Raw genomic sequence first — 24,662 nt, 5'->3', positions numbered from 1 at the left:
GGGCCTGTTGTACAATGCTACTGTACAACAGGATGTAGGATCCTATTTATGCATTGTTGGCTTATCCTTTGTATTGGTAACATTCCATTATATTTGGTGTCTACATCTTATCAGCTAGTCTTGCTTGTGACGGGTTAATCCCGTCACAAGCTTGTGACCTCTCACAAAAAGGGAGAGGGGACAAGGTGGGACATCCCCCATGTGCTTCCCACTCACCTCTTAATGGATATTTTGTGAGAGGAAACGGTATTCGTCACAAGCTTGTGACGGATATCGTCCGTCTTCAATGAGATTTTGTGACATCTTATAATCAACTTTTCTATTGCTAATTTCACCTGTACATTACCGTTTTCAATTACAACGTCACCCTTTTATGTGCATGACAACATTACTTTTCTCCAATCAATAAACTTTTAAAGTTATTTTTTATATGTCCGTGTAACTTTGCACGGGTTTTAAGCTAGTTACTTATTGTTCCGGGTGTAATTCCGGAGCAGGATTGTGACCACTTAAGCTTGTTGAATGATGTCGTTGTTCGTCTCTTCCTTTCACTCTTTCCTGTCAAGATGAACAAACTGAGGGCTCGGCTTGGGGCCGAATGTACTCACTCCGACGCTCAAGTCAGTAAACTTAGAGAGATAAGTTGTATGTTAACTTGGCAAAGTATATTGTAGAGAGATAAGGGAGTTTATACCAGATTTTCAGTTTGTTTCTCAATGAGAGATGTGGAGTATTTATAAACTTTCACCTTTTGTCACGTAGTGGCCAAGTGGCCAAGTAGCATAGCAGGTGGAAAGACTGTCTTACCCTCGGCCGAGGGACCCATGACAGGCCGGCAGGCCTGGTTGACTCCATGCCGAGGGGACTAGATGTGAGTACGCGGATATGCTTCTCGGCCGGCCAGTTGCCGAACCGAGACTCAAGTGACAGCCGACAGTGCTTCGCTTGCTTAGGTCGCTTTTCCTTTGACTTGTTGTCTTTTGGCTCTGACCTTGGTCAATATGTTGACTCGGTCAGCGGGTGCAGAATATGCCCCATCAATTTGCCCCCAGCGTAGTCTATGTCGTGGTATGGACCTTCGATGCGTGTTGAGCGTATTCTGCGCATGTCGAACTTCTTCCTCGGCTTGGTCCTGTTCAGGCCGTACCATATCCCCCCTCCACATGGTTGTGTAATGGACATCGAATGTGGAAAAGGAAATGGCGCTGGCCGAGACCAAGGTTGAGAGTGTCGTGTGCTTTTGATTGCCCCCGGACGGTGCTGCCAAGCTTGGTTGATCAGCTGGCCGTTGGCAAGTAGATACCAAGAAGCGTGTCGAAGAAGATGGGTCACTGTATGTCGATTGACATTTCGTGGCTGCATGCTTGACACGTGGCCTGGTGTTGATTGGTGGACGCTTTATGGGCTTTGCTCTGATTGGTCCACTGAATGGGCTTTGCTCTATAAATAGAGCAGTATGCCCCTCATTTTGACCTGCAAACTTCTTTTTCTTAAAAAAAATTTCCTCTCTCTAATTTTCGAAGCGTTTTCTCTCTCTAATTTTCGAAGCGTTACTCGGCGTAACACTTTCTTTCAAGGTAAACAAACAAATTCTTCCCCAACTTTTATTTGTTAAGTATTTGTTGCAACCATGTCTGCTACTGATGCTCTGCCTAGTACCTCAACTCCGGGGGGCGAACCGTCGCGTCCCGATGAATAGGAGCCACTGGTTGTCACACCGATAGGGTTCGGGGGCCGCAAGTCGTCTTCTCCTGAAATCGACGAGAAATATCTCGAGGATTTTGATGATGATGATGATGAAAAGACCCAATCTGATTCAGAGAGGCCGCATTACTTGTGGCACGGCAAAGCCTGCTCGATCAAACCTGATCGCGTTTGGACGAACAAGTTAAACCGTCTCCGGCCCGAACTTTTTGAAGATCACTACAACTTCGGCAGGGGGTATAGAATTATTGTCCCTGTGGGTGATCAGGCAGTCTGTTGCCCTCCCGAAGGTTGTATCGGCGTGTATATTAGACATCTGGAGTATGGGCTCCGATTTCCTCTTAATGAACACGTCGCGGCCATAATCAAAGCCATGAATGTCGCCGTGGCACAACTGCATCCGTTGGCCATTAGGACGATTATTGGCTTCGTATGGTTTTGTCTCTTTAAGGGGGAGGTCCCAACGGTGAACCTTTTTCACGGCTCTACCATCTTCTTTGTCTACCCAAGGCGGCACGGGGTGGTACGGCGTGCGACCGAGCCGGTTACGTGACCGTCTCCAGCCGACATCCCGCAAAGACTGGAAGGGGCGGTGGGTATATGTCGAGGTTCCGGAGGACTATCCACGCCGGTCCTTCCAGCCACACGTCAATTTGCTTGCTGTGAGAGTCGGGGGAGCATGAAAGATATGTCTCCCGTAATAAGATTAAGATGGACGCCAAGAAGGTCTATCTTAAGGACGACGAAGTGCGGGCAATGAGCATGTTCGAGGCTGAGAGGGATGGCACGCCGAAGGGATGGATGCCTCCGACGCAGATCGTCCTTCAAGACGAGCCGCTTTGTCACGTAGGCCTCATACCGGCCCTCAGCCAGGGTGAGTGGGGTCGGTATGAGGCCCTCTTTTGCTTTTATGCTTCTGTATTTGAGCCTCGGTTTACTTCTTTTGCTTAACTCCTGCTTTGTTTTTTTTTTTTTTTGCAGATCGATTTGGCCGGGATCTCTCTGTCTCCATCCTACGCAAGTTGGGACTTGACCAGGACAGGAGAGTTGTTGAACTGCACCCTAAGGCCGCGTCGCGTGATCGCAGGCAGGCCCCGCACGAACTCATGGAGCAGGCGTTGAAGGCAATGGATGTGGGGGCGACTCAAGCAGAGATTGGCGGTAACGTGCCGCGCCGGAGACCAAAAACAACGTCTGCGGCGGCTACGACGTCAACTTCAACTCGATCTCCAATCCCCGCTGTTTTAGCAGGATTTTCAGTGATCTAGAGCGTCCTGCCAGGGATTTATATGTAGGGTGATCTAACTCGAATAACTTGCCTGATTGGTGTAATTAAATGTAAAACAAACTAATAAATAATGACACAAGGATTTATACGTGGAAAAAGCCCGGGAATAAGGGAAAAAACCACGGGCACCAAGCCAGGAGTGATTGCTACTATGATTTTGGATAGCCCGACAGAGTATTGTTGTATCGGGCGTGACAGCGAATATATTGCTTAAGAATACAAAGTATATGAGTAAAAGTGATGGTATCTCAGATAATCCTTCTTGTCTTCCCCCACTTTCTATTTATAGGTGGTTGCTTTCAATCCCTTTGTGCCGTTTAGGTTTTCCTGGTAAATAGGGAATGTCCCCTATTTACCCGGAGATGGTTGCTTCTTTCTTAGCCGTTGCTTTGATCGCTCCCTATATTTTTGCCTTCTGGAATTGGTCTTCCTCTTTTGTAGGGAACATATGAGACTGCTTGTTTGTTGCCTGCAATGGCCTGGTGCTTTATCTTTTCAGTTTCTTTGGTTATTTCTCGCTTTGTCTTTAATCAACTCCTGCTTAATGCCTGTCAATCTTGGAGTAATGCCTGGTTTTAGATCTCTAGAGCCTGGAAGTTGTCTTTGGGCATTGCCTGGCCTATATCAGTCGGGCGGATAATTTAGGGCCCAACAATTGCCCCTTATCTTCTTATTCCTTTATTGGGTCCGGCCAGGAATGAGGAGATAAAAATTTGGGCCAAAAAAGTGATTTGTGCGGGGACTTTCTATCGGATTCAGAATTTGAGTTTGCTTCAACTTCTTGTAACGGTTACTTGCCATAAATAGGGTAGGTTCACAAAACCCTAGGAGAGTCATGATTGATCTTAACCACTTGCTTTCCTAGCCGTTATGGTTTTGCGGCTATAAATATCTTGTTTGTTTCGTGTATGTCTTCACATTCCAATCTCTAACTTTCTTCTTTCTCTTTCTAAAAAATTCTTCCTTTGCAAAATTTCATCTTTTAGAAAAAATAATATATGGCTGGTGGCGGAGAAGGGCAAAGCAGCTTCAAAAGCTCTGCCGAGGTTGAAAAAGTTCTGTTGAAGTTGAAATGGCTTCTCGCCGAGGTTGAGGGGGTCCCCAAGTCATTCCCGAGGATGACGTGGTGGAGGTTGTTCCTCCTCCAGAGATTCTGTCCATGTCTTATAAGGGGGTTGAGTATTCTCCTAATAAGGCTTTAGCATCTCTTTCCATGAGGCTAATCAATCAAACCCGCTTTTGAGCATTATATCAAGGGCAGGGGTCTCATTCCTCATGGGGCTGAGGTTTGGATTCCTGAGAATGGTCCTATCAGGGCTAATTGGAGTAGCCCGGGTTGGTTCTGTATTTTTGAGTGGGCTTTCAGGGGTGGTGGTCAACTTCCCCTTTCTCCTTTTATGGCTGAGGTGGTTAGGGCTATTAGGGTTCCTCCGTTTCAACTCATGCCAATGGTTTGGAAGATTGTCCATTCTATTGAGCATTTATGTTCTAAGCATAAGTTGGTTATTACTCTGGATGATTTTAAGAATGTTTATCATCTGAAGAGTCATTCTACTGGGAGGTTCAATTTTCGGGTCAGGTCAAAGATGGCTCACCTGATCACCAATTTTGATTCAGGGGATGATAAAGGCTGGGCTCAAACTTATATGTTTATCAAGGCTGATTCAATTGCCCCTGACCTGGACTATCTCAATTATCCAGCTGTTGAAGGAGGTAATCTTTCTTTCCTGCATAATTTTTGGTTTGGTAATAGTATTTTTTGGAGAGTTTACTTACTTTGCCCATGTTTTCTTTTAGTAAATGATTGGGTGAATAATCCTGATGCTGAGGGATCGGCTGACCGGATAAATAGCGTTTATGGCGTTACTGAAGAGGAGAGGGCTTGGCCCGCCTGTCCTGGGGGCAAGTCGCATGCCTCGTTTTAAGAAGGCTAAGTTGAGCACTTATAAGCCTGTGAAGAGCACTAAGGTTCCAGGGGCATCTTCATCGTGAGTAAGTTCTCTTGCTTGTTTTGTCATTCTTTTTTCCCGTATTGGATCCATGCTTTTATTGCTTGATTTTAGAAACTCGTCGTGCGCTACCAGGGCTTCGCCAGGATTGCTAGTTTTGGTCTGTTTTGGTGAAGGCGGGGTTTCTCAAATTACGGGGAGAAGTCAAAGAGCAAAGGAGGCAACGGGGAGTGATAGTCTTGTTCAAATTCGTGAATCAGGCGGGGAGCTCATTGGTATCGCCTGAAAAGGTTGTGGATGAAAGTGATCGTCCTGAGAAGAGGAAGAGAGTGGATGAGTCTTTGGGAGGAGTTCATGAGGTCAGGGGAGTCAGGGCTCGTATGGATGAGGTCCAGTTTGCTAAGGATCAAATTCGAGCTCGGGCTTTTGTGGTTGATGATCCTTATTTTAAGTACCAGCAGGAGGCTTCGCTCGTGCTTTGGCTGCTATGTATCGTTCCAGGGATTATGCTGCCAACCTGGTTACCATGCTTCAGGAGGTATATATTTTTTGTCTTTGTTTGTTGTGGGTTTTTGTGTGTGTTTTCTTTCTTTTGTGGCTTAGATGGGCATTTTCTTTTGTTTTTAGAATGTTAATGATGTCTTTGAGGAGTGCCTGTCAACCGAATCAGTCCATGGTCTAAAAATGCCTTGGATTGGGAGGTACAAATCTTGAAAAAAGATGCTTGACAAGTTTAAAGTGATTTGGAGGTGTCCAAGGCCGAGAATCATTCGTTGAAGGAGGATAATGAGGCGGGGAAGGCTCGGTTCTTTGTGGAGTCTGCTAAGCTGAAATCGCTCAGATGCCTTGAAAGCTCTTCGGCCAAGTTTGATATTGCCCAGGAGGAATTGAAGGTCGAAAAGCAAAGGCTATGCAGAGCAGCGATTAAAAGTAAATGAAGAATTGGTCATGGGAGAGGGACGAGGTTCGTGCCGGTATAAAGATGCTTTGCCCGTATTTCTTTGGCAAGGGTCGTGTGGATGCTATGAAAGAGCCTCGCCAAGTCGGCCTTTTGGAATCCCGATCGAATTGGTGATCTCAATACCACGTATCCTGAGCTTTGTAAGTTGCATGCTGATGAGGAGGTGGACTCTCCTCCATCTAAAGGGAAAAATAGTGATGTTGAAGGGGATGGAGATGAAGAAGAAGAGGTCACGATGAGGGGATTGGCTCCGCTCGTGTCCAAGGTGGGCTAGTTTGAAATATTTTTTGTTTTTTGTTTGTGTTGTTTTGGCCTATTCAGGGAGGGATGTTCCCTGAACAAATAATTTAGGATTTGTTTTGGTTTTTGTTGGCTTGGCCCGAATGAACGTGTGTTCTTTTTGCCTGGGAAGGATGTATTCCTGGGTAGGTTTGAATATATATGTCCTTTCCCTTCTTGATTTTCTTTCTTTCTCGATCGGAATTTGTACCGTATATTCATGTGATATTTTTGTTAGAATAATGCCCGTCAGGAGGGGCTTATGGCCCTCATTCCCGTGTTTATGGGGAATGGTGGCTTTTTCTGCCTGTCAGAGGGCTTTTAAGAATGAGGGTGGTTGCCGGTCGGAGGGCTTATGGCCCTCACTGTCGAGGGGCTTTTTGACAAGTACTATGGTCTATTCCACCTTTGTACTTGTCTTTTTATGTACTTGAGCTCGGTTTATTTTTCGGTCGGCAGGCGGTGCCAAATTAGAGCATTTTTAGAAATGTTGTTCAGGTTGGGTGGAGTGGCCCTCAATCCTGAACATTTGTTTAAGCCTAAAGTATAACATATAATAAGGGAAAAGAAGGCGTAAAACAAGTTTTCAGGATTTGAAATAAAGTTTTAGGTGAAATTAAGAATGATAGGCAAGTAATTTAGCACATAGCAGGTATGAAACTTAGCACATGTATATAGGGTGAGTAGTTTTACCGCTTCTCGGATATGAAATAGTTTTAAGTGGAGAATGTTCCAAGATCTGGGATCATTTCTCCTTCCAAAGTTTGTAGCCTGTAAGCTCCTTGTCCCACTATTGAATCAATTAAGTACGGGCCTTCCCATGTAGGGGCTAGTTTGCCTGCATTCTTTTCTTTGGTGTTGGGGAAAACTTTCCTTAATACCAGGTCTCCTTCTTTGAATACTCGATATTGACATTTTTGTTGTAACTTCTGCTCTTTGTCTGTTGGTAGGCGGCTATCCCGACTTTGGCCGCATCTCTCGGTTCCTCTCGTTAAGAGTAGGTTATCTTGTAATAGGGTCCTTTTCTTCTATTGTGTTTAGGCATGCTTCTGTAGTTGGCACATGAATTTCAATGGTATTACTTTCTTCACCCATAGACCAGGGAATATGGTGTTTGGCCCGTGGTCGTTTTGGGTGTGGTCCCACACCCATAGAACTAGGGGGAGCTCTTCTCGCCCATCTTCCTTTTCTTCTTTTCAGCTTTTTCTTCAGTGCAACCGATTACTACTTTGTTGCTTGATTCTGCTTGGCCGTTGGCTTTAGGGTAGCCTGGTGTAGATGTGACTAAATTGATATTCCATTGTGCCTGAAAATTAGGCTTAGTCATTCTTTTTCCCACAAATTGTGTCCCATTATCACAGACTATTTCTGAAGGTATTCCATATCTACATATGATATTTCTTTTGATGAATGATATGACATCTTTTTCCTTGACTTGCCTGTAAGAGTCTGCCTCTATCCATTTGGAAAAGTAGTCAGTCATTGCTAGCATAAAGACTTTTTGTCCAGGCGCCTGAGGTAGCTTTCCTACTATGTCCATGCCCCATTTCATGAATGGCCAGGGGGCCGAGATGGAATGTAGTAGTTCTGATGGTTGATGGATGTAGGGGAATGGATTTGACAGCTTCACATTTCGAGTCAGTATGCTATGCGATCGACTCTCGTGGTTGGCCGTAAGTAGCCTGTCCGGAGAATTTTGCTTGCCAGGCTTCTTCCACCTTTATGATTTCCGCAGAGCCATTATGTATGTCTTCTATAACCTGGTGGCTTCATTTGGTTCCAGGCAACGTAAGTAAGGTCCACTGAGACCGGTTTCGCATCTAGAGACTTTTGCTTACATAGTAGACGGATGTTGTTGGCCATCAACTTCTTTGGTCGACTCCACTTATTCTTGTTTCGTGATCGATAGGTAGACGGGGGGGTTCTCCTTTGTCCGGTTTGGCAAGTAACGGAGGTGTAGTCGGGTATGTTTTGAGTTCTGGAAGGTCGACTCATGTTCGTGCAACCATTTGAATGCTTTATTCTTCCCGAGTAGGTCATAGAATGCCTTGCATCTTACCGATGATCCTGAAATGAATCTATTCAGTGGTCGCAACTCGTCCCGTCGCTTTTGAATATCTTTGACTGACTTGGGGATTCTAGTTCTAGTATGGCTCTTATTTGTTCTCAGGCTAGCTTCTATTCCTCTTTTGGTGACCATGTACCCCAAGAATTTTCCTGAGGATACCCCGAAATGGCATTTGGATGGATTGAGTTTCATATTAAAATCTTCTAGGATTTTAAAGGTCAATTTCAAGTCCCCGACATGATCTTGACTTTCTTTGATTTAACTACCATGTCATCAATATAGACTTCCATGGTGTCCCCTATTTGATCTTTGAACATTGTGTTGACCAGGCGTTGGTATGTTGCCCCCGCATTTTTCGTGCCAAAAGGCATTGCTTTGTGTAGCAAGATATGCCTCTTTCGTGATAAATGCAGTATGTTCCCGATCAGATGGGTGCATCTTGATTTGGTTGAATCCACTTGAGGCATCCATGAATGTCGGGAGTTCATGTCCTGCTGTGGCATCCACCATTGCATCTATGTGTGGGAGTGGAAATGGGTCTTTTGGACAAAGCTTTATTGAGGTCCATGTAATCTACACGAGACTCTCCACTTGCCATTCTTCTTTTGAACCACCACTACATTGGCTAGCCAGTGGGGTACATGACTTCTCTTATCATCCCCATGTCCAGTGTTTGTCTACTTCTTCATTGATGATGGCATGTCTTTCAAATTGCAAATTTTCTTCTTTTCTGCTGGACAGGCTTATAAGACTCATCAACATTTAGTTTATGTGTAATAATATTGGCATCTATTCCGGTCATATCAAAATGTGACCAGGCAAAACATGAAGATTTACTTTTAAGAAAACTTACTAATTCCGGTCTGATATTGTCAGGGACATCAGATCCTACCAGTACATGCCTGTCAGGGTACTCAGGGTCTAAAATTACTTGATCAGTCTCCATTTTGGTTTCTGCCACATGAGTTGTCCTGACAGGGTACTGTAATTGCTAGGCGAGGGACTTACCTGTCTTGGAAGGCTTCAATGCTTCAGTATAACATTCCTGGGCAGATTTTTGTTCACCTTTAATGGTTGCTACTCCCTATTCTGTTGGTATTTTGATGCACTGGTGATAGGTAGAGGGTATGGCTCTTATGTTGTGGATCCATGGTCTTCCCAATATAGCATTGTAGGATGACAGGCAGTCCAGGACTCCAAATCTTTCATATGAAGATACTCCTTCCACATATGTGGGTAGGTGTATTTCTCCTAGTGTGTTTCTTGTTTCTCCACTGAATCCTACTAGGACATTAGACTTTTTTATGATTTGGCTCTCATCAATCTTCATTGCTTTAAGGACATCAAGCATGATCGGTTTTCAATCGCCTCCATCTACCAGGATTCTCATGACACGTGCGGTCCTATTTGCATGGTGATTACCAAGTCATCATGGTGGAGGTCTGGAATACCCTGCATATCAGTGTCGTCAAAAGTAATTTGAGGTAAATTGATAGATTTAAAAGGAGATTTCATTTTTGACTCCTGGCAATTTTCTTAGCAAATTGGTGAACTCGGTCAAAGCACAAATTTTCGATCCTCCATTGATGAATTTGACTTCATAAATGGGTGGTGCAGGGGGTAGGTCACGTTGTTGCCTTTCTGTGTTTCTTCTTGTTCCGTCATCTTCCTTGTTCTTTGTTTGCATCAAGTCTTTCGTATCCTTTCTTTAGCGGGTAAGCCACTTGTCTCCGTAATCCGGCATTCTTCTCATTTGTGTGACCTATGTCCATGTGAAATTCACACCATCTGGTGGTATCCTTTCTTGAGTTGGGGTTGTCCGACTTCTTTGGCCACTTGACAATGTCTCCCATATGGTCAAGTCTCTTGATCAGTCCCGCAATGTCAACAGAGAAGTTATATTCCTGGACAGGAGGATAAGTATAGGAGTTACCTCGTTGTTCATGTGTATAGTTGACTTGATCCGTCGGGTCTTGCGTAGGGAGATGGCCTGGAATTGCTTCCTTTGTTGTTAAAGCTTTTCCCGTTGGTTTTGTCATATCCTGAGTTGTTGTCGGCATTGTCATCTTGTAGCCTTTGTCTTCTTCCAGCCTGATATAGCCTATGGCTAGTGCTTGGACATCTTCAAAGGTATGACAGGGCTTCATGGTCATTTCATCATAAAAGTCACTGTCCAGGGGTAGCCCTTGCCCAAAGCTTCAATGGTTCTCCAACATCACATCTGGGGATTGATACTTTTTCTTTGTTGAATCTTGTCATGTATGATCTGATTGATTCTCCAGGCTTCGTTTAACCCCGCACGGGTCACTGGATCTCTTCTCTAGTTCCTGCTGTAAACTGATGATTGAAAGAATTGACCAGGTCGCAAAGGACTTGATGCTTCCATTTGGCGGGTTTATGTACCACTTTGCAAGGCAGTCCATTCGAGTTGTTCCAAATCCCTTACACATGCAGACTTGACGTAGTTCATCGGGAATTGATGTTGCCAAAAGATTCTTTGCTTGTAATAGGCAACATGGTTTTGTGGATCAGTGGTTCCATCATAGATTCTCATTGAGGGAATCACAAACTTCTTTGGCAGGTCTGTTTTTGCTATTTCATCCACGAAGGGAGAATCGGCATAGCTTTCTGGATTTGCTTCTTCAATTGGGGTAGGAACTCCTGGGATCTTTTCAAATCTCTCATGAAGTTTTTGGATTTCTGGAGCATAGCCATCATAATGGTGTGTTAGTCCGATCTTGGATTTCTTGACTTTGGAGTTCTCCTGAGTCCGTTTCTTCTCCTGCTTTGGATGGAGTTGGAGTACCAATATTGGAGAAGTCAATGTTCCTTATGATGGAGGAGAATGGTGTGCCAGGCTGGACTTTCAATTTTGATCCTGAAGCTTTTTCTCCCAGCTGTATCTTTAGGCTGGATTCTGATTCTTTCAATTTTGCCACTTGACTTGACTGGATCATTTTTTGTTTCGGTTGTTCCATCTCCAACAACTGTTGTTTGCGCAACTAATTGTTGCTCAATGCTATCTCCTGCCATTTTTTCTTAGTTTTTTGTGGTATTTTGATGGTGGGCTTTTGATTATTTTTGAGTTAGATGCCCCACGGTGGCGCCAATTGTTTTAGCGGGATTTTCAAGTGATCTAGAGCGTCCCGCCAGGATTTATATGTAGGGTGATCTAACTCGAATAACTTGCCTGATTGGTGTAATTAAATGTAAAACAAACTAATAAATAATGACACAAGGATTTTATACGTGGAAAAACCATGGGAATAAGGGAAAAAACCACGGGCACCAAGCCAGGAGTGATTGCTACTATGATTTTGGATAGCCTGACAGAGTATTGTTGTATCGGGGCGTGACAGAGAATATATTGCTTAAGAATACAAAGTATATGAGTAAAAGTGATGGTATCTCCGATAATCCTTCTTGTCTTCCCCCACTTTCTATTTATAGGTGGTTGCTTTCAATCCCTTTGTGCCGTTTAGGTTTTCCTGGTAAATAGGGAATGTCCCCTATTTACCCGGAGATGGTTGCTTCTTTCTTAGCCGTTGCTTTGACTGCTCCCTATATTTTTGCCTTCTGGAATTGGTCTTCCTCTTTTGTAGGGAACATATGAGATCGCTTGTTTGTTGCCTGCAATGGCCTGGTGCTTTATCTTTTTCAGTTCTTTGGTTATTTCTACTTTGTCTTTAATCAACTCCCCGCTTAATGCCTGTCAATCTTGGAGTAATGCCTGGTTTTAGATCTCTAGAGCCTGGAAGTTGTCTTTGGCTGTTGCCTGGCCTATATCAGGTCAGGCAGGATAATTTAGGGCCCAACACCCGCAGTCCAAAAGGATAAGGTGGTCGTCAATGTTGACGAGGACGTCACCGTTTCGGAGGGTCCTCCTCCTTCAAATAAGAGGAAAGAAACAACGCTGCTGCTTCTTTGCTTTATTACCGAGCGAGGGAAAGAGGAGGGGTCACCGGCCCTCAATCCAAGAAAGCCGAATCGTACGGATCTAACCCTTGGCTCGGATTTAGCGGGTTCCTTATGCATTCCCGATGACAAAGCTTTACGATATGTCGATGAATGTTGACATGGACGCTTTGTCTGGGTTTTTTATAGATCAGCCGTCGCCAGCTGTTGTTCTCACCGAACGGCAATTGGAGAAGCAGCCTATGCAGACGGGCAATAAAAATGTCGCCGCCGACTCCTCGTCCGAGAAGGCTTCCTTCGTTCAGCTCAGGGCGGACGGCATAAGGTTGGCCAAAAGGCTGGTGAAGTGGGCTGAACTTGCCGACACTCATCTGCTCGAGCAAGAAAAGCTCGTGACTCAATCTGCCCCTGCGCTCGAACGGCTTAGGCTTGAGCTTGCCGCTTCTAAGGCGGAGGCCGAGAAGACGAAGAAGGACTTCCTAGCCACCATGAAGGACTTCCTCGCTGAGCGAAAGCTTAAGGAGGACGCTGAGAAGGTGGTCCTGGCCGAGAGAGCTAAGGTTGAGTCTGCGTCGGCTGATGCCGCTAAGCTGCGGGAGGAGAGAAACAAATTTGAGGGCGGTTATAAGGCCATGGTTGAGCAGAGGGAAAGATGGAAGACCCTGCATTCGGCCGAGGCGAAGGAACATAAGGGCACAAAGGCTATCCTTGCTGAGAGGGAGAAGGTTATTGAGCTGCTGAAAACCGTCATCATCCCTGAAATGTGTGCCCGGTACCGGGACCAAGCTGAAGATGCTACAAGGGATGCGATTAAGGAGCTCCTTCCTGAAGGCACCTTTCCGTGGCAAGATTTTGACAGGCTTCTGGATGAGAAGGCGGCTGCTGCGGAGGCCAAGGTCGCGGCCGAGGCGAAGGCGGCGAAGGCTGCTTAGGAAGCTGCGGCCAAGGCGGCCCATGATGCTAAGGTGAAGGACGCTAGAGAGGAGGCTGAGAGGGCAAAGGTACGTGAAGCTGCCAAGTCGTCCTCTGGGCCGCCCACCGTTGGTGATGCTGCTACTGCTGCCGGTGGCGAGCAGCAACAAGCATAGGGAGACGGGCGGTCGTCACCAGATTCACCCGGCCCTTCGGACGACCCACTCGGGGCCAACTATTGAGCCTTTCCTCTCTGCCATCCTTTTAGCGCTTCATGTCTTAATGTTGTAATCTTTTGTTGTTCCTTCTTTTTTTTTGTTAAACTTTGGTAGGTTGAGCTTAGGCTATCCCTATGGGGACGGCCGTCGACTTTATTTTGTCTCACTTGTAAACATTTTTAATAAAGTTTGTTTATTTGCCTTCGGCTTGGCCGAGGCTTTGATCTCATCCTCCATTCAGTTGTCTTCTTACGTTTTTAAACATATTGAGCGCTTTTTCGTTTTACCTTCGGCTTGGCCGAGGCAGTTAGATTGCGTATCTCAACTATACTTAAACGTTTTTAGCATATTGGTCGTGCCCTCCCGCTGCACCTGAACAGGCCGAGGTAGCAAGATTCACGTTTCCCAATTTGCTTAGCAACATGTTGGCATGTCGGTCGCTTCCTCTTCCACTCTCGGTCTGGCCGAGGCGGTCAGATTTGCGCTTCCCAACTGCTGTTGTAAACATGTTAGCATATCGGTCGTTTCCCCGTCACTCCCGGCTTTGGCCGAGGCAATCGAGGTTACGGCTCGACTGCATTCGTATCTATAGACATATTGATCGCTTCCTCTGCCACTCCCGGATTGGCTGAGGCAGTCAGATTTGCGTTTCTCAACTGTACTTATACGTTCTTAAGCATGTTGGTCGCTTTCGCGAGTATCAACTACATTTGTAGTGACTGCCCGGCTTTGGCCGTGGCGTCTACTTTGGTACGACTACGGAGGGGACAAGCATTTCGATGGAAAACTTGGATCACTCTTCATAAGATATAATCACGCGTTGAGGTGCCCACAACGGTCTTGGACACCTCCGCCGCTATACGAAATATTTCCTAAGGTTGTCTGTGTTCCAGTGGCTCATTAGAGGCACACCCTCCATGTCTGTCAGCCGGTATGTCCCTGGCCTCATTTCTTCAACCACCCTGTAGGGTCCTTCCCAGTTGGCCGTCATCTTACCATGGATGTTTCCTTTGTTTGTTGTGGCCGACTTTCTCAGGACTAGATCTCCTACTCTTAAGTCCCTTTTGTGGACCCTACGGTTGTATGCTCTTCTCATTCGGTTTTGATATCTTTGCCAAGTTGAGCCGTGCCGTATCTCGACTTTCTTCGGCCAGGTCAGGAGGCTCTCGAGCCTTCTTCATTTTCGATCCGGGTTAAAGGTTTGCGTTCGAATGTCGGCACCGCCGCTTCAATTGGCGGGACGGCCTCGGACCCATAGACTAGGTGGAATGGATGTACCTGTTGCTTCTTTCTCCGTGGTTCGAAGGGACCACGGGACGCGGAGTAGTTCATCACCCCATCTTCCTTTTAGATCTTCAACCTTCTTCTTCAACCCGTTCAATATTGTTTTATTAGCCGCCTCCGCTTTGCCCGTTGCTCGAGGGTGGCGGACGGAGGAGTATGCAAATTTGATACCGAGCTCTTCCAACCATTTCATCACCATGTCGCTCCAAAACTCTCGGCCGTGGTCAAATACAATGACTTGGGGTAACCCAAAACGAGTTATGATGTTCTCCCAAATCACCTTTCTTACGGCCCGTGGTTTTGGCGGTACCGCGACAGCCTCGACCCATTTGGTGAAGTAGTCAACGGCGACAATCAGGTACTTCCTTCCTCCGGAGGCCGTCGGAAATGGTCCTAATAAATCCATTCCCCACTTGTGCAAATGGTAGGGGACTAAGTCTGGAGTTGCGGTCTCGGGAAGGTGCATGTATTACCGGAGCATGCATCTGACAATTCTTGCACTTCTTGGTTTTTGCCCTGGAATCTTTCGGCATGGGTAGGCCGAGTAGCCGGCTCTCGAGAGCTTTGTGGGCTAGCGTTCTCGCCTCCATGTGATGTCCGCAGATGCCTTCGTGAATCTCTATCGATATAAGCTCCGCGTCGGGCCGGCCGATACATTTCAAGAGTGGTCTTATCACGGACCTTCTGTACAATTCTCCTTCGAACACCAAGTACCTTGCGGCGATCCTTCTTATCTTCTCGAGACAGATTGCGGTCCTCAAGAACTCTTTTGTCGGCTTGTATTTCATTATCGGAGTCATCCACGTCGTCTCGGCTTCGATGTCGCCCACCATGCCGACGGTCTCGGTGATGCTTTTAGCATTTCGATATCCACCAAAGACACGGTTCGGGACATTTTGATGCTTGAACCGGCAAGTTTTGAGAGAGCGTCGGCTCGGTTGTTCTCGGACACAGGGATGCACTTTGTATTTGGAAAGATTTCAATTTTGAGGTGTCAGCTTTTACCCTCTCCAGGTACCTTACCATCCTATCGTCTCGAGTCTCATACTCTCCTCGGATTTGATTAGTCACTAAGAGCGAGTCCATTTTCAACACAATATGCTCCGCCCGCGCTCTAGCTAACTCGACTCGATTATCACCGCCTCATATTCGGATTCGTTATTTGAGGCCGAGAAGGTAAACTTTAAGGCGTACTCAAACTCGTCTCCGTTAGGGCTGATGATAAGGATGCTTGGCTCTGAGTTGTTCGCCGTGGAGGACCCGTCGGTATACACTTCCCACACGCCGGGATGTGATTCTTCTTGGTACGTGCACTCGGCCAGGAAGTCTGCAAGCGCTTGCCCCTTTATCGAAGGCCTCGGCTTGTACTGAATGCCAAAGCCGGAGAGCTCCACTGCCCATTTGATAAGTCTGCCGGATTTTTCGAATTTTTCTAATGCTTTCTCCAATGGCTGGTCGGTTAAGACCGTCACGGGATGTGCGTCGAAGTAGGGTTTCGGCTTCCTTGCGGCAACGACGACGGCGAGGGCTGCCTTTTCGATTAGTGGGTAATTTCTTTCGGCGGTCAGCAGTGTATGGCTGATAAAGTAAATTGGGTATTGCTGCTTATTTTCTTCCCTGACGATTACGACACTTACCGTGGCCGAGGTAATCGCTAAGTATAGATATAGCGTCTCCCCAGTCGGCCTGGACAGGGGTTGGCGATGTCGAAGGTGGGCTTTCGATTGCTGAAAGCCGTGCTCTGTTCCTCCCCCCAGCTAAAGTCTTTATTCCCCTTCAGCACTTTAAAGAACGGAGTGCTCTTGTCGGCTGACCGAGAGATGAAGCGGGCGAGAGCCGCCATCCTTCCGGTCAGGGTCATAACCTCTTTTCGATTTCTCGGCTCCGGTAGGTCTAGTATTGCTTTGACTTTCTCCGGATTGGCATCAATTCCCCCGACGCTGACAAGCACGCCGAGGAACTTGCCGGCCCGGACACCGAAGTTACATTTCTTTGGGTTAAGCTTCATTTTATATTTCCTTATTGAACAAAATGTCTCGCTCAAATCGGCTAAGTGCTCGCTGTCAGACTTGCTTTTTACAATAGCATCGTCGACGTAAGCCTCGATGTTTCGCCCTTTTTGATTTTGGAACACTTTGTCCACCAACCTAGTGTAAGTTGCGCCAGCGTTCTTCAAACCGAATGACATCATTTTATACATGAATGTGCCGTGAATGGTGATGAATGCGCACTTAGGCATGTCTTCCTTGGCCATAAATACCTGATGATACCCTGAGAAGGCGTCTAGCAGGCTTAGCATAGTGTAGCCTGCCGTGGCGTCAATTAAACTATCTATTCGAGGCAAGGGATAGCAATCTTTAGGGCACGATTTATTAAGATTGGTAAAATCAACACACATCCTCCACGCCCCTGACGACTTCCTCACCATTACAACATTTGCTAGCCACTCAGGGTAAGTACAAGGCATGATAAAGCCCGCCGCTAATAATTTGTCTACTTCAGCTTTGATGGCCTCATCCTTCTCGGCCGAGAAGTTCCTCATCTTCTGCTTGACCGGCCGAGCGGTGGAGAGTACGTTCAGCTTGTGAACGATCACCTCCCGGCTCACGCCCGGCATCTCGGCGGTGAGTATGCGAAGACATCCTTGTTCTTCCTCAGTAGGTCTAGGAGATCAGCTCTGAATTTTGGCTCCAGGTCGACACCGAAAGTTACGGTGCGCTCTGGGTCAATTTCCACTTCCTCGGTCTCGGCTCCTTCGACCATGCCGACATTAGTATCCATCGGTTCGCGTTCCTGCTGCAAGGATTGGCTCTTCCCTTTCTTCGATTTCTTCGCCACTTTGAGGGATTGCATGTTGCACCCCCTGGCAGACACTTGGATATTGACTATTTCATCTCTCTCGTCCTTTGAGACGAGCTTTTGTGCTTCGCCCCGGTCCGAGACGTACATCAATGTCGGGGCCCGGATGGACATTCTTTGCATCGGCCTCGCTCAAAGTGACCCGGCCTATGAGAACATTGTAGGCGGACGAACCATCAATAACCACGAACTCGGATAAAACATTTTTAGCCGCATCCGCTTGGCGAACATCACCGGCAGCCTCTGATTGACCCCGAGGGTACCAGTCGGCCCCGGAGAAAGTCTGTACACGGGTTAATGCGAGGGGCTCGGGTATCCAATCTTCAGACCGAGATTGAGAAAGCACTCCCTGAACATGATGTTCGTGTAGGCGCCTGTGTCAATCAGGCACCTTTTGAACAAGTGGTTGGCTATATCCAGGTGGACTACAAGAGGGTCGCTGTGCGGGGCAACGACTCCCTCGTAGTCCTTCTTTCCAATGGTTATATCGGGGATGGTGGAAGCGGGGATCGCTGTTTTAGGCACAAAGTTGATGGCTTGGTATAACTCATTTAGGTGCCGTTTGTGCCCATTAGCTGACCCACCGTTCTCGTTTCCCCCGATGACAACCTGGATTACTCCCATCCGTTGGAAAATTGATTTTCTATTCGTCCCGTCGGCGCTTGCTCCTGGGCCTCCAGCTACATACTTGCTGAGGCTCCCCTTTCGGATTAGCTCTTCGATGGCGTTCCTTAGATGTCGACAGTTGTCAGTTTTATGGCCGGTGTGGCCGTGGTATTCGCAAAACTGGCTTGTGTCGCCGTCCCCCCTCGCCTTGGGGGGCCTTGCCCACTTCTGTCCGTCATTCTTGCTTAGGGTAAAGACCTCGGCTGGAGAGGCGACCAGGGGGTGAGACTGCTATACCGCTTCTGGTTGTATGGTCCCGAACTCCCCCCGACGCCCGCCGAGTGCTGTTTCCTATTAAATCTCTCAGGCCGTGACCTATTTCCGTCACGGCGACCTTCATCTATGTTGTCCCGGCGGCTCTTCCTCTCTGGGTGCCCAGCTTCACTGTGGCCTACCCAGGTTTTGTGATAGTCTTCCACCTTTACGGCTCGGTTGGCCATCTTTCTGGCGGAGTCTAGGTTGAGGTCTTCGCACTTGATCAGCTCGTTTTTGAACTCGCCTTTCGGGAGGCCTTTCATCGCGCGAAGGCCGCCCGGTTCGGTGTTCACTCACGGATCTGCTGAACCTTAGCGTCGAATCTTTTCACGTAGCCGGAGGGACTCGTCCTCCCCGTCGGGATAGTTAGGAGATCTGATGTTTCCACGGCCCTTCTCTTGTTGCAAGCATACTTGGGCTATGAAATTGTCTCTCGGTCGGCATAACAAAGATATCCGAGCCATTAGGTAGCCCCTTGTACCAACTCTGAGCCATCCCATGTAGGGTCGTTGGGAAGACTCGGCACCACACCTCATCAGTCGCTCCCATACCGACATGTATGACTCGAAAGCCTCGGCATGGTCGGTCGGGTCGCTATCCCCTTTGTATGATAAGGGCGGCGACTTCGGTTTAGTCGGCACAGGATCTCGAGGACATAGGTGCGAGGGGGCTGTCGACCACGTGTCGAATGACACGCGGCGATCGGCTCCTCGCAACCTTAGTCCGGCTTCTCTCCCTCTGGCGGGAAGGGCTTCTTGTCCGACTTTAGTGAGTCGGACTTCTTTCATTCCTTCGAGGGTGGCCTCGTTGTTGCCGCGGCGACGCTGTCCTCCCGCGAGTGGGGGAAGGACTCGGTGTGCCTTCGGCACCACGGGCTCTGCCGGCGTCCTAGCATGCCCGACTCCTTGTATCGCTCCGGTCAAGTTGTTCGAGTCACTTTATGGGCCCTGGTCACTGTGGATGCGCTTTCCGTCACCGTCGTCGTGGCGGGGTTGATCGGCGTACTACCCATCGTGTCCACGAATAGCTTTAATTTGGCCGCATCGACCACATGTCCCATGACGGTGACTTGGTCGGTAGGCGCGGTGTTCTGCTCTTTCGGCATCCCGAACATCACCGCTCGGTGACTCGGCCGGTGGGGGATCGCCGATCTCGAGTGCAGAACGTGTCATCCTGGAAGAATGCAGTTCCTTCAATCACAGTTTCTTGTTGCTTTGACATCTTCTTAGCTCGCTGAATGGTTTTTTTTTTGTAATGTAGGTGACTAGCTTTTAGTATATATTTCCCACAGACGGCGCCAATTGTTCCGGGTGTAATTCCGGAGCAGGATTGTGACCACTTAAGCTTGTTGAATGATGTCGTTGCTCGTCTCTTCCTTTCACTCTTTCCTGTCAAGATGAACAAACTGAGGGCTCGGCTTGGGGCCGAACGTACTCACTCCGACGCTCAAGTCAGTAAACTTAGAGAGATAAGTTGTATGTTAACTTGGCAAAGTATATTGTAGAGAGATAAGGGAGTTTATACCAGATTTTCAGTTTGTTTCTCAATGAGAGATGTGGAGTATTTATATACTTTCACCTTTTGTCACGTAGTGGCCAAGTGGCATAGCAGGTGGAAAAACTGTCTTACCCTCGGCCGAGGGACCCATGACAGGCCGGCAGGCCTGGTTGACTCCATGCCGAGGGGACTGGATGTGAGTACGCGGATATGCTTCTCGGCCGCCGATTCTTGAGCCGAGACCCAAGTGACAAGCCGACAGGCTTCGTCGGTTAGGTCGCTTTTCCTTTGACTTGTTGTCTTTTGGCTTTGACCTTGGTCAATATGTTGACTCGGTCAGCGGGTGCAGAATATGCCCCATCACTTATATAAAAAAGGGAGATGGTTGACTAAAACGCGGACTTTGCGTAAAATTTGCGGACTTTGCGTAGCTTTTAATATTCCGCAATTTCACCTTTGTCCTTCAGTCCAACTTTCTAACTTTCCCACCTGACAAATTTCCCCCCCATATACTCTTTATAAAATATGAGTGTAATGTAAAACATTGTTTACTTCCAAATTATTTACTTACCTGGCACATGTATCTAAATTGATGACAAATTGACACCTTTGCTATGTTGAATGACTAAGAAACTTTCATAGATCCTTATCCCATAATTTTTATGTACCTATGCAACAAAAATTAAACTAAGTCCATCCGTAGTCTTCATTTTACCGACAAATACTAATAAATTATTCCTACTCAAAGTTCAGCTACCTTACTATACCATTGTCTCCTCTATAAATTTTCAACATCATCTACTACTTTGAAAAGCTTCAGTTTAGGCATATGTAACTCTTGTTGTCACAACTCTATTTTTGAACATGCCTGATATTTTGGTTAACCAACCAGGACACAATTTACTCTTTTCTATTGTTCTTTTACTTAATTTATAATTAATGTGTTTTTCTTTTTCTTTTATTTTGTAGGAAAAGATCAATTCATTAATAAAACGCCAAACGACACTTACAAAAGATAGGTATAATCGAAAACAATTCTAATAGAAACCAAAGGACAAATTTCTCCTGTAAAACTACGGATCTCAAAACATGATATGACAATTCGGCTCGTCCTTGTATCGCTCTCTTCATGTAACTTTTAAGGGGATCCTTCGTTTGATTCATTGATGGACACCATAGATCGCTGACGAATAACGCATATCCATTGTAGAATCGTATGATGAATCATCAACAAATCGCTTTTATCTATAATTCCAATAATAATACTAAACCCTAGAAAGACAAGGACTGAAAAAACTCTGAAAATAGAGACGGAAAAACCGATCTCACCAAAAGGGAGACTTTTATTGATTAAATCATAATATTCCATACTAGTAATTGATAAATGAAAATATTTGAGGGGTTTACCATCAATCAATGATCGATGGAAACCCCATATTTGATTGTTGGAGGCTAGGGTTTTTTAGAGAAAAAGTGGAGGAGAAAGTTTTTTTAGCAATACTTTACAATACTCATTAATGTATTTTTCTTTTTCGATTTACTTGTGTGATCGCTGGGATTGTTATTCACTGTATCTTTTACGTGCCCAAAGCTAGCATGTTAAAATATCACGTTCATCGATTTTTCGTAGCAAAAAACTGGCAAGTGGTACTCTTTATTACGAGTAACTAACTTCGTCCCTGTTTTTTAGATTAAAGAAGCACACTCATTAGTATGTAATCCTGTCACAGGCGCCCCTTTCCTCTATTCCTTGTTTCTCAATCAAAAATGAAATTATTGTCCCCTTTCTAAATTTTCATTTCGATGATACGGAATTTCTGTGACCGAACTCATTAGTATTTTAGTACTCCATGTGTCATTACCGAAATCATTTTAGTTGTAGCTTAAAAATGTGGGATTCCCTACATGTCCAAGTCTCTAACATTTGTGAAAACAGAGAATGTAGTGAGGTTGTTGTTCCAAAAATTTAGAGACGAGTTGGACAAGACTGATGACAATGGATGCTCAATACTTCACCAATGGGCCGAAAGGGCCGAAGAAAAGCCATGTAAGATACTTTTACAGGGAGATAATTTTGCTGACGCGAAGACCAAAATCTTTAAGGAAATTATTTTTATCAAGGAAAACAAAGCGTCGGATACTCCATTACACATAGCCGCAAGGAAGAAGGAATCAGAACTATGGAAAATCTTGATACGCGGCTATCAAGAACAAGTGAGTTTAGTGGCCGCAGAGTGTCCTCCTTGGAAAATAAAGAACAATGACGGAGACACACCATTACATTCTGCCTTGTGTCCAACGTCAACAAATGAAGAGTTTGCACTAATGATCCTTTCAATCGATCCGACGTCATGTCAGATTCTTAACAACAAGAGTGAAAGTCCCTTCTTTCTCGCTGTCAGGTCTGGCTGTGTACGGGTTGTGGATGAGATAATGAGAATTGATGAGCCTCGTTTCAAGCTGCTTCGTCGCAATGACGGAGCCACTGTACTTCATTATTTATCTGCTCTTCCGGGTACATTTGTTTACTTTTATACATTAGCTTGTATAAAAATGGTTCGTTTACCTGGCCTTCTTGCTTCAATTCGTTTCGAAACCATGATTATAAGTTTATCATGAACGCAGAGAAAACATGCCGAATGTTGCTTAACAAATATTGGTGGATCATCAACTTGGAAGATGATGAAGGAAAGACGGCTCTTGCCTATGCCAAACGCGAAAACGTTCCTTGGCTAGTAGATTTATTGACAGACCCTTCTCTTACACAAAAAGAAGACTTTGATTGGATTGAGGCATGTAAAAGAGAAGAGAGAGATGCTGTTCTTGCTTTTGTTGATCACTGTCAGAACCTACAAAATCTATGTCGCGAAGCAAGTGACACTCCATTACACCACATTAAACTGCCCACTTTCAAAGATTACCGTTCTTTTCTTAAAAATTCGTCTATTGCAGAGCTTAAGAACAACACTGATCATGATGGCGCAACAGCTTTACACCGTGCACTAGAGAGAAAGGATATACATTTTGCTAAGGCACTTCTACTTGATGATGAGGTCCTGCGGACAATCAAAGACGATAATGGCAGAACTGCCATGGACTTACTCGCCAAGCTTTGTGAGGAAAATGAAGACTGGGTATGTTTAAAGAACCCAATTTCTATGGTTACTTTTGATGAAAAATATTGGGTAAGATGAAAATGACGATGTTTGATACAACTTGCAGGACAAAATGTGCAAGCTAATTAATGTGGACCCAAACCTTAAAACATCATTTCTTCAACAAGGGACTAATTTGGATCAAATTAGAAACACCCTCTCAGTTGTTGCTGCGCTTTTAGCAACAATTACATTTGCGGCAGGATTCACTCTTCCTGGTGGCGTTAACAGCGATACCGGGGAAGCCCTTCTCGCAAAGAAAGCAGCTTTCTTGGTATTTTTGCTGGCAGATGCATATGCAATGTGTACTTCCATGTTGGTCCTCTTTTGCCTGATATGGTCTATGGTTATGGATTCTGAACCCAACGTGGCTCGATTATTGGTCGATCGTAGTATGTTCATATTAATGCAATCCTTATATGCCACCTTGTTAGCTTTTATGACCGGCATCTACACAGTAATACCGCACAGTTCCTTATGGGCGGCCATAGTTATCTTCGTCATGTGTTCAGTCATTGGAATCGCGGTTAATAAGTCCATTTTACTTTGGGTGATTTCCAAATTAATTCCTGCTACAAGTCGGGAAAAGCAATATCGAACACCGGCGAACGAAGAGGTAACTTATTTGACCCATGTGTTTACACTTCTATATCACCATCATTCTTTCTCTGCTTCATTTTAATTCTCTTCTAATAATCTTAATTTATAAACCCTAATCTTTTCTTCGGTAATCATAGTCACTAAATCACTTACATAGGTTTATTTATTGTGTGATGCCATCTTTGGAAGATATTGGAAATGTAATTTATTTATTTCTCTTTTGAAAGGAAATGGAGATCATAATTGCGAAAGACGAATAGAAGACAATCAAATAGATTAGTGTACTTGTTACTTTCTCTACGTTAATAAGGTAACAAAACGAATCCTGCTTACTCTCTCCCATTCATCGGATTCATGGACGAGGGGGGGTGGTCGAGGCCGGGATTTGAGTTAGCTTCAGTTTTCAATTTTTGTGTGTATGACATGAGATGGGGAAAGTCGGAAAAAGTCGAAAATTTGTGGTTGGGTATCTACATTTCAACTTGTATAGAATCATTTCATTTTAAATTTCCTTGGTTGTAAGTAATGGACCGGTTTTTAGGGTGTTCAAGTGTTTCCGCCACTATGGCTTTGAATTATAATGAACTTCATGTAATCATTTTCAATATATTGTTGTAAATATTGCTTGTTACTTACAACTGTTGTTCATAAGAAGTACTATGAAACTTCAAGTAATCGTGTATTTCTAAATCCCTATGAGAGCCAGGACATAAATTGGCTTTGTTTTGCAAAACTGAAAACTGTAACGGTGGAGGAATCTTGAAAAATAGCACCCTAAATTGAATAGCTGGGCCTTATTTTCGTCAACGTGAAAGGCGCCTAACCCGACTTGTGCAATTGGCCACCTCTAAGCATTGGCGGAATTAGGATTTCCCGTTAGAGACTTAGAGGAGGCGAAAAATCTCAATGGTGGCGAAGTGGTGATAACTGATGCCATAGAGTAAACCTTGAAAAAAATCAAAAATTTTAACTTAAATATTCGAAATTTTCAATGTCCAGCGACAGCGGAGGTATGCGCCCCACCACCACCTCTAAGTCTACCTTATAGAAAA

The 24,662-nt window shown here is 45.5% G+C and overlaps 2 protein-coding genes across 3 annotated transcripts in view; both read left to right on the top strand.

Moving 5' to 3' along the window:
- Positions 1-24,662, top strand: part of LOC141653110 (factor of DNA methylation 1-like) — a 275,319-nt gene that overhangs the window by 229,577 nt on the left and 21,080 nt on the right. The gene's annotated exons all lie outside the window — the stretch shown is intronic.
- On the top strand, positions 22,471-23,692 carry LOC141651134 (ankyrin repeat-containing protein NPR4-like). The gene is made up of 2 exons (XM_074458856.1): positions 22,471-22,989; positions 23,078-23,692. The coding sequence occupies exons 1-2, from the start codon at positions 22,471-22,473 to the stop codon at positions 23,690-23,692; spliced, it is 1,134 nt and encodes a 377-aa protein (XP_074314957.1).

This window comes from Silene latifolia, chromosome 4 (genome assembly GCF_048544455.1).
Source record: "Silene latifolia isolate original U9 population chromosome 4, ASM4854445v1, whole genome shotgun sequence".
Classification (NCBI taxonomy): Eukaryota; Viridiplantae; Streptophyta; class Magnoliopsida; order Caryophyllales; family Caryophyllaceae; genus Silene; species Silene latifolia.
This window is presented reverse-complemented; position numbering and strand designations above follow the sequence as displayed.